Source organism: Eretmochelys imbricata, chromosome 1 (genome assembly GCF_965152235.1).
Source record: "Eretmochelys imbricata isolate rEreImb1 chromosome 1, rEreImb1.hap1, whole genome shotgun sequence".
NCBI classification, from domain to species: domain Eukaryota; kingdom Metazoa; phylum Chordata; order Testudines; family Cheloniidae; genus Eretmochelys; species Eretmochelys imbricata.
The window spans coordinates 323634599-323645318 of NC_135572.1; the positions used below are offsets into that span (position 1 = coordinate 323634599).

General features: G+C 49.3%; 1 protein-coding gene across 1 annotated transcript; it reads left to right on the forward strand.

The window, feature by feature from the left end:
• Positions 1-4972: 4972 nt before the first annotated feature.
• PIM3 (Pim-3 proto-oncogene, serine/threonine kinase) lies at positions 4973-10282 on the forward strand. Its single transcript, XM_077834750.1, has 6 exons — positions 4973-5544; positions 5981-6090; positions 6269-6319; positions 6724-7087; positions 8374-8550; positions 8664-10282. The coding sequence occupies exons 1-6, from the start codon at positions 5460-5462 to the stop codon at positions 8846-8848; spliced, it is 972 nt and encodes a 323-aa protein (XP_077690876.1). The 5' UTR covers positions 4973-5459; the 3' UTR covers positions 8849-10282.
• Positions 10283-10720: the final 438 nt, after the last annotated feature.

Sequence of the window (10720 nt, forward strand, 5' to 3'; positions counted from 1 at the left end):
CCTACTGCTGTTGGAGTCGATTGACAGCTATTATGGGATTTATGATGAAGATTTCATTTGAAGACAAAATATAAATTGTATTTTCCTTTTCAGCTTAAATTATTATATAGGGTGGGGGTAACCATAAAGAACAAAGTAATTTGTACTGGTCAGCTATAGCAATAACACTGTGGAAATTCAAAGACAACCTTTTTTGGGAGTGAGCTCAAAAAAGAGGCATAACAAGCGTTTCCGTATTTTTTCCTGTTACATTCTTATTTGCTATGTATGCACTCGTTTTTATGCAGTTGCTTGTCTTTTCTAAAAAACACACAGGAGTTATGTACAGTCTAGCAGCCTGAACTACACAGAGTTGACAGCAAGGGCAGGGCCAGGTAAAGTGCTGGAGAAATTACAATTGCAAAGATTAGGAGCAGGCAACGCTTCTAAGGGACATTGGGGGGAAGCTCACTCTCTAGCACCTGTAAACAAGTATAGCCTGCATTGCCTCATGCACAGTCCCATAACCACTTGTTGGCATGCAAGTTAGAGCACAGGCCCTACATCTCTGGAGAAATTGGGTCCTATTTTTCAGAGGTACTGAACACTCCTAGCTCTCATCAACTTCAGCTGGAGCTTTTCACACTGGAAGCCCATTTTCCCCACCATTTCTTGTAGTCAGGCTATATAACATCCACCTATTGGCTATCTCACACAGGAACTCTCTACACCAACTACCCTACCTACACTGGAGCACTATAGTTAGGCCAATACAATTTTATTAGACATACCTGATGCTGTAGCACAGCAAATTGAACCTAGATACCCTGTAATAACTAAGAACAAAGTTTGAGTCAGTTATTGTTCCTAGGCAGCAGGCAGAACCTTGCACGGTATTCCCATATTAGTGTATACCACAACTGACGCTTGTCAGGGACCCTTGCGCACAAAAAATTATTTGTACACCAAAGAACAGATTAGCATAATACCATTGAATTGCTTCCAATTTACAGTTGAAAAACAACATTCAAATAAGGCAAAAATAGTTTATATAGGTTTCCTACAGTTGCAATTGTTCAGGGCTATGGAAATGAACTTTCTGAGGCAGACGAATAGGAGCAGCACAAACAATATGGAAGGTTTATAGAATCCTGCGCAGATACAGAAATGTGTATTCGCATCAGACTGCAGATATCCGCATCCACTGTCTGCAGATATCCGTGGATTTGCAGGGCTCTACTTACCTGGCGGGGCTGAGGCTCCGAGGCACCCCCCGCCAGAGCCTCATCGGGGAGATCCGCACGAGGAGCTGTGAGGAGCCCGCGCGGCATCGCAGACCCTCCACGTGCCCTCGGCCAGGCAAGGAGCCTGCAGGTTGGGGACATGGATGAGGGCTGTTCTCAATCCCACCCCCCCGCACTGCAGGCAGGTAGAGGGTCCACCGTGATTCCCCACAACTGCCCACCCGGGTCTTATTGTGGCTGGGCTGTGGCTCTAAGCCACCCCTCCCCCGTACCACCTCCCCCCCATCTCTCCAATGGCTCGCAATGGCCAACAGTGCCTCCCCCTCCCTCCCTGCACCTCCCGCCCATCACAATTTGCTGTTTTGCAGCGTGCAGGAGGCTGGGAGGGAGGGGGAGGAGAGAGGATGCGGCATGCTCGGGGAAAGGGGTGAAACCGGGCGTGAAGAAGTTGGGGGGAGTGGGGTCTTGGGTAAAGGGGTGGAGTGGGGGTGGGGGCAGGGCCGGGGGCAGAGCCAGGCATCAAGCACCCCCTGGCACTTTGGAAAGTTGGCACCTGTGGTCTTCACAACATTCCAGGCAATGAGTTCCACAGGTTGACTGCGCATTGTGTGAAGAAGTGCTTCCTTATGTCTGTTTTAAACCTGCTGCTATTAATTTCATTGGGTGACCCTCAGTTCTTGTGTTACGTGAAGGGATACATAACAGTTCCTTATACACTTTCTCCACACCATTCATGATTATATAGACCTCTAACCAGACATGCCAAACCTGCAGGAAAAAACACAGAAATTGGGCATTTTATTGGCTTGTGAGTTGCTTGTTGGGTAGTTTTTGCCTTGTAGCTTGTTGCTTCATTTTTTTTGATTGGCTCCTGGAAAGCAGTGGCAGGGGGAGGGGAAGCAGGGGAAAGTGGCAAGCACGGGCAAGCGGGGAAGAGAGTCAGGGGTGCACAGTGGGCCAACCACAGTTTCAGACTGCATGCCGAGGGGATCTAGTTACATAGAGTGTTGAGGTTCTTAGGGATTGGCTTGTTTTGAAATGGGATTAGCTTAGTTTTTGGCTTATTGTGAAAGTCGGGGTGCTTATTTAGCATATGAAAGTTGGCAACTGTGCCTCTAACATATCCCCCCTTAATCATCTCTTTCCTAAAATGAACAGTCCCCGTCTTTTTAATCTCTCCTCATATGGAAGCTTTTCCAGACTCCTAATCATTTTTGTTTCTCTTCTCTGTACTTCTTCAGTAGTAGTAGGGAGGACTTGAACCGGGGACTCCCATATCCCAGTTGAGCCTCCTATCCACTAGGCTAAAAGTCATAAGGAAGGGCAATCTTCCCCCCCTCATCATTTTGTTTCGTTTTGTTTCGGGCCCCACACTCAATTTAGGCATTCAGACACTTATCTTCCCCAGGTTCATAAATCACAAGCAGTTTCAGTGAAGACACTACCTACGCCGACAGGAGTAGCCCTCACTTCGGCATAGGTAATCCACCTCTCCAAGAGACAGTAGTTAGGTCAACGGGAGAATTCTCCCATTTACCTAGTACTGTCTACACTAGGGATTAAGTCGGTTTAACTGCATCGTTCAGGGGCGTGAATTTTCCTGTCGAGGGTGGGGAACTGGGGGCTTTGAAATTTGAGTGATGCTGATGCTTGAGCTAGGGCTTGTCTACACTTGAAACGCTACAGTGGCACAACTATAGCACTGCATTGTAGTACTTCAGTGTGACACAACCTACACCGACTGCGTAGTTACTCCACCTCCCTAAAAAGGGGTAGCTAGCTCAACAGAAGAATTTTTTGTACATGCTATCTACAACAGGGCTTAGGTCCGATGCCGCTCTGGGTGGATTTTTCACACCCCTGAATGATGGAGCTGGGTCAACCTAACTTTTTAGTATGGACAAGGCCCTAGTAATGCTGAGGGGAAGCAGCATCTTGGGTTAAAACTGCTCATCAACTAATCCAATCATTCTGCTAATCCAATCACTCTGTGCTGCTAATCAAATCACTGTGTGCGTAATTCCAGTGTTGTTTTGAAGTGCAGTAACTCAATTGTACTAACTCCAAGGAACTGTTGCAGTGGTGTCAGTGAAGACAAGCCCTTAGACTATAGCTGCTGCAACTCTAGCCCAGTTACCAGTAACTGGAAAGCAGAGTTTAAGTAGTCCCTAAAACTGCTATCCAACTGTCTCTACCCACCAAATGCAATAAGGACTGGTCTCTAGACAGAACTGGCCAACAAGCCCTAAACCAACCTGAGCCTGTAGGCAGGGCCTAGCTCAAGCTGTTCCAGTTTCGGTGGAAATGGCAGAAACTCAGTGAAGTGAGTTCTCACTGAAACAAGCTGTAAATTCCTTCTTCAGGAGAGAGGTGTTTCTAAAAACTGCCTTAAAATTAATCTAGATTTGCCTCCCAGCTGAGTGAGACTTGGCAGCATCTCTGAGCGCCTACCCCGCCTGAGGACGCCATGCGGCTTTCCCGGCGATGATTTCTCGTTGCCTCAGCGCCCTCTGTGGACTCTGATGGGAAAGGAGCTGCCTTTCAATCTCAGCCCGCGCCAGACGTCAAGAGGTGCCTGAGACACACGCACGGGATCCAGCGTGTGACATTGCAGCGTCTGTGCGGATTTCCAGCCCTGCGAACCGGGGAGGGGGGAGCACATGCGCTTCTTGCAATTTTTAACCGACGCCTAGCTAGGAAGGGGCTCGTCGCCGTTCAAGGGCAGGCTCGGGTCTAACATACCGAAGTCTCCCAGTGTGTATCAGGGAATCCCATTAGCTCCCCCTAACGCACGTGGGCTTTCATACAACAGATGCGGCCATACAAAGACCCCCTGCAGCCGAGACCCAGGGGCGCAGGCTGAAGGGCTCGGACCCAGGCTCTGGGGAGCAAACTCCACCGCCAAGCGCGGTGCAGCTCAGCCAGCCCGGGAGAGAGAGGAGTAAGAAATCACAGCAGAAAGAGGGCGGGCACAAATGAAGCTAGAATAGGCAAGGGAGCAGGATGTGTTATGCCGGTGAACACTGCGCTATAAATAAGCAGGTTTCTAAACGGTGTTTGGGCGGCTTCATCAAAGGAGCAGCATGGATACAGCCCTCCCCTTCCCGGTGTCCCCACAACGGTGATCATGGCGGCGGCTGCTGTTGCTGCTGCTCTTTCCCCTTATCTCCCTCCCACCCCAGCGCCAGACGCAGTGTCTCAGCTCGGCGCAGAGTGACCTTTCCCCAGCGCAGCCGGGAGAAAGGAGAAATGAGGAGAAAGGCGCGCCTAGGAATTCCCGCCCTGCGCGCCTGGCCTCACTTAAGCATATGCAAATAAACCCTCTTCCTGATTGGCCACTGCCCGATACCCCCTTTGAAAAGGTGGCCCTTCATTGGCTGACTGATAAAGTTAATGCAAATTACAGAATCTTGCTCTGCCCCCCCCACTTTTTTTTGGTAGCGTGTGATGAGAATTTCAGACAGTGTAACTGTGCGCGTCTATTACTACAAATAAGTAGTTCCAGTCCCCCCGTCCCTTGTATTTACTGTGGGCTGGGACGCTGCAGTCCCCGCCAGAGCCGGAGACCGCACGAAGACATCCCAGCGCGCTGGGCTCTAGGGGAGGGGAAGAACTCCGGAAAGCACAACGAGGTGTTTTCCCACTCCCCCGCGGAGGGATATTTGTATCTCTCTTCCCGCACCAAAACATTGAGAGTTAAGAGGCAGCTCCTGCTGTAATTGAGCTCAGAAGTGAGCAGGCACCGAGAAGGCTGCGCTGCTGCTGCACCACGGGTACGGCTTCACTGCGGCGCTGGATTGAATTCGCAGTCACCCAGCGGCCCCGAGCAAGCGTCCTTCTCGCCGGGGCGGATTTTACCCACTTTCTCTGCAGCCCCGCTGGCATCTGTGGTTGCGTTTCAGCTGCGCTGGGCGGTGGGAGAAGCAGAGCATCGCCCTCGTTATTGATTGCTTTTTGTCGACGGGCTCCACGCCGCTTCAGCTTGGATTCTTTGTGGCTGTTTATTTCTGGAGGCGTCTGCCACCCTCTGCTACAACATCAACTGCTGCTGCTGGTGGACTGGGGAGAGCAGAGCAGGAGCCCAGGCAGCCGCTTCGCAGCTCCCCTCCCGGGTCGGGAAGGAGATCGCGCCGCTCCTTCCCAGCAGATCGTTAATTGAATAATTAGCCCGGAGGACACTCTCTACGTTTCGCTGTAGGATCTCTTTCCTCCCCCTTCCCCCGGCTCCTCTGGAAGATGTTGCTCTCCAAGTTTGGCTCCCTCGCTCACATTTGCAACCCCACCAGCATGGATCACTTGCCGGTGAAAATCCTCCAACCAGGTACGCAGTTAGCGACTCGCTGGTTGTGACCCAGCCACGATGCTGTGCCCGTCGCTTTTTAATGGGGAGTTTGCAAGCTCCGAGGATTTCTCGGCTGTCACATTCCCCGCTAGCGTATCGCCGCGTAGGGATGGGCACAGCTCCCCTGTTCGCTAGGTTGTTATGGGAGAGTGCGCGGCGTCCGCGTCCCTCCCAGTGGGGCGTGTTGGATATTTTGGCTCTGGGTGGCTGCTTGTCGGATCGCTGCTGTCGTGTCGCACCAAAACCCGCCTGGTTTCCCCTTGCTCGCTAGGTTTAGGATGAAGAGCTGCATGTGCCGGTGTGAACAGCCATGCGGCTCCCCTGGCCGGGCTTCCTCTCGCCTGCCTCGTGTCCTGCCTTCTTAATAATAGAGCGACTCCAACCCCCCACTCTTAATTTGTTTTCCCGTTTCTAGCGAAATCGGAGAAGGAGCCCTTCGATAAACTCTACCAGGTGGGCTCCGTGCTGGGCAGCGGGGGCTTCGGCACCGTGTACGCGGGGACCCGGATAGCCGACGGCTTGCCGGTAAGGAGAGGGGGGGGCTATTCATGGCTGCGTAGTTGTGTCTTGCTGTCTGCTCGGGGCGGCGTGTGCGTGGCTGCAGGGTCGCGCGTCGCAGCCGCCCCAGCCCTCTCCGCCGCTGCAGAGCGGGGAAGGCTTTCCCCCACCCCGCTCTGACGGCGCCTGGTCTCTCTCCCCCCAGGTGGCCGTGAAGCATGTGGTGAAGGAGCGAGTCACCGAGTGGGGCACCATCGTAAGTATTCGCCGGGGAGCGGGTGTAACCGCGCGGTGGGTGCGAGAGAGGCTGGGAGCCGCCCGCCCGGCAGTCACCCTGGGTGGCTATTGTTTGGGTGGCGAGAGGGCTGGGTCCCCCGCCCGCCCCTGTGTTATTGTTTACAGCTGGGGGGGATTTTGGCGGGGTTTCCTCCCGCGGCTCCTCCCTCTCTGACTGCGGCAGCCGCGGAGCCCCCCAGCGGAGCGGCGCTGGACTTCCCCAGCCCCCGCGCTGCTGCGGGAGACTCGGTGCCCAGCGCGCGGGGTGTGTGTGCGCCTCCAGCCGGCGGAGTGCGCGTGTGGGGACGGGCGGGAGGCTGGCTGGCTTCCCCGCCTGGGCTGCCCGGTGAGTGACCGCGGCCCTTGCCTCTTTGCGCTGCCCAGAGCGGAGCGATGGTGCCCTTGGAGATCGTCCTGCTGAAGAAGGTGGGCTCCGGCTTCAGAGGGGTCATCAAGCTGCTGGACTGGTACGAGCGACCCGACGGCTACCTGATCATCATGGAGCGGCCCGAGCTGGTGAAGGATCTCTTCGACTTCATCACCGAGAAGGGGGCCCTGGACGAGGAGACGGCCCGGGGCTTTTTCCGGCAGGTCCTGGAGGCGGTGCGCCACTGCTACACCTGCGGCGTGGTGCACAGGGACATCAAGGACGAGAACCTGCTGGTGGATCTCAGGACGGGCGAGCTCAAGCTGATCGACTTCGGCTCCGGAGCCATCCTTAAGGACACTGTCTACACCGACTTCGATGGTATGTGCCCCTCCCATCCCCAAAATGCCTCCGTGCGGGTGAGACAGCAAAGCCCTGCGCCGGAGCTTACCCGGTGCGCTGTCCCGGCGTGGTTGTTAGTCACTTTCTTAGCTCCTGACAACAACAAAAGGTGGCTCTGCAGCTGCAGTAGCTGATAATGGATCTGCGGGTAATTTACACCTGTGCCCCGGAGGCGCTTGGGGGTGATCTGTTGAGTAGGAAAGAAGCGATTTCAGGCAGTGACGCAGCAGTTTATATTTCCCTACCTTGGAAAAGGCATTTTTCCTAGAGGGCGATCTGTTTACATTGAGGCTTCACCAGCGCCAGGCGTTCCCATCTGTGTTATATGCAATGCATGTATTTGACTTGTAATCTGAACGAATTACTCACAACCCAGCTGATGCCTGCATTGGAGATTTAAAATCCTGGGATAAATTATATATGCCCCTTAAATGACTTAAATTCTGGCTTTTTTTAATATAGGAAAACTGAAATGCTTCTTGCACATAGATGGAAGAGCTGGGGGGGTTTTTGTGGATTATTTTTTGTTTGTTTTTGTTTTTTTTTTTCCCTTGCTGTGAGTGTGCCTGATATAGATGAGGGACTTCCCCCTCCCCTTCTCTGTTGTCAGCTGCTGCACTTAACATCTGTTTTGTTGTGAAACCCGAACCTCCTGGCCATGTGACCGTCAGCATCACAAATTCCAGTTTTTGTTTGGTATCCAAGGAACAGCCTAGTGCCAAGGGAGGGCGGTTTCTAAAAGCCTTTTCAGAGTGGCGGAATAGCCTTTTTTAATTATTCTGAAAAATTTGTTTGTGAGCAAGTCTGTATTTTGTTCACACTGTCTTGGAATTGGATAAAGCCGATTAGCTGTATGTAATAAGGTAGACCTGAGGTTCACCTTCTGTTTATCTTCTCCTCCTCCCCCCCCCCCCCACCCCCTTTCCCTTTGTCCTTTTGTGTCTATTTTCGGTGTGATGCTGTAGACACCACATGGTCAGTGAAAGGGAGCCATGCTTTAGTAAACAGTCAGCTGATGGAAGCCCTGTTATTCATCACAACAGAACAGCACAAGCTAATGGTCTAAATGTATTCATGGTGTAACTGTAGCCAGACTCTGGACTTTCACTGGGGATGAATTTGGCCCACTATGATTTTTGAATATTTAGAATTTTTTAGTCTTGTGTGGTTTGATATGAATGTGCAGCTCAACTAAAATGTTAGGGGAGAAAATAAAACTTAGTTTGCTGATGTTGTGGGGGGGGTGTTGTGTTTTTCATTTGTAGGAACACGAGTGTACAGTCCTCCAGAGTGGATCCGATACCACAGATACCATGGGAGGTCAGCAACAGTGTGGTCCTTGGGAGTGCTCCTGTTTGATATGGTTTGTGGAGACATCCCTTTTGAACAAGACGAAGAGATCTTGAGAGGACGGTTATACTTCAGGAGAAGAATATCACCTGGTGAGCTCAAACACCAAAAAATTACTAACACTTAATTCATTATACTGGGTGATTTTCTGTTTGAGGTTCTTTTTGCTTTCTAGTTTAATGTCTGTTTAACTCATCTGTTTCAGAATGTCAGCAGCTGATCAAATGGTGCCTTTCACTGAGGCCTTCAGACAGACCAACACTTGAACAAATTTTTGACCATGCATGGATGCACAAATCTGAAGTAGTGAAGTCTGAGGACTGTGACATAAGGCTACGGACCCTTGATACTGATGTATCTAGCACAAGTTCAAGCAATGAGAGTCTGTGAAACACTAAGGACCTCGCAATGGGAGGGGAGCTACAAGCAGAAAGACCACAGTGCTGCTGCCAATACGTAGGAGGGGCTAGAAAAATGCATTCATTATTCTGTAGTTGAATCTTTGTCTGAGGGACTTGATTTTATTTTCCCCTTTTGCTGGTTTCTGCTTTGGAATGAGAAATTTCCTTTGGAAACGCTGTTGTTTGGGAGTTGCAGGCCAGTACTTAGTCAAAAGACTGACCTTATTAAGAAAGCAGTGACCTCTTGAATACATGGTAAACTTTTTTGCTCTCATAGAGCCTGGACTAGATTTTTATTTGCTTTTGAGTGCCTTTTTGAAAGCTGCTTCAGTGGGACTTTCTTTTTTGAGCTGTGTATGTCCAAAGAAGATCCAGTTCATTATAGGATTTTGCTCCCTTTAGACTGAGTGCTGGAGGAAGCAGCTCCTATGATGCATTGGAGAATATGTTCGGTGATTGAATGAAGTAGTCCCATCCACTGGTGATGGAATACTTGAACACAGACATTTCACTCCTTCCAGTCCCTGTCCCATCCCCGAACCCACCTCTGCTGCTCCAAAATATTTCCTGTAGCCTGCATACAAATATGAACAGGTATATCAGCTTTTTTATCAGGAACATTCACTCTTGGTTTCTTTTTTCTTTTTTCTTTTTTTTTTTTTTATCATCTTTACCACTGGGCATGCGAAGCCCCTTTCTCAATCCCGCCCTCCCTCCGCCCCCTCCTTTTGTCAACCTGCGAGTCTTAAAGTATGTATGGGCATGTTTAAATGCACAATCAATGCAATATTCAAGGACTTTACTTTTTTCCATACCTGTATAATGTGTTTATGTAAATTTGGTTTTCCCATGTATTATACAGTTTTTTATTTATTTGTTTGAAGTTTTAGAAGACCTCCCACAGTTTCAACTGTGGCTATTTATTTGCTTAATTTATTTGGTTAGAGTTATATTCAACACTGCTTTCCCCCTCCCCCATGGGAATTCTAGTGGTTTGCCCATGACACTCTTTTCTGCATTCCTGTTAACTTTTGTTCAAAAAACAAAACAAATTTTTTTTCTGACTTTACCAGTTTCTGTTGGAAGATGGAAAATTGTTGTTGTACAAAGTCTAATTTAAGGGAAATAGAATGACTTTTTAAAGTTTAGTATGCCTTCATCTGGTATTGTACCAGAAATGTAAAGTAACGCTATTTGGAAGGGTTTTAAATTATTGACATTGTACAGTCTTTGTGTATTGGCTCTGGAAGGTAGGGTGGCAGAGTCATAAACCTTAATTTATTTTAATAGCTGTGTTTCTGTGATCTGGTTGCATTTGTGCAGCTTGGATTTGGATTTTTTTCCTTCTGTTTAACAGTGTGAAATGTATGGAGATCATATTTTTTATACAGGTATTTCAATTAAACTTTTTTTGTATATAACAGTACTGTGTTGTGTATTCACTTGTACTCAGAATTACATTTCAGACCACACAGGGAAGAAAGCGGTTATATTATAAATATTTGAAGAACATAACTTTAAGGGGCTCCAGCAGCTGAGCCAGAGAATTAATAGGCTCTAGCCAATCTTCTTTTCAAACTGTTCCTATTTGTTCAGACACACTCACGTTGACTACATCTATGTGAATTTCCTTCAAAAAACAAAAATGATGCTGCTATATAGAACATCACAAAAGAAATTAACCACTACTTACGGATTTTGAATATGCTGGTACTTCAACTATTGTTAACACCCTCCTAAACCATAACAAAGAAGCCTTTTCCCACTTAATTATGGGTTACTATTTCACAACTGGATGTAGTGGAAAGTAACTTTACCCCCATTTTGGGAGAGGAAAAATTTCCTGTGCATCAATCTGTAC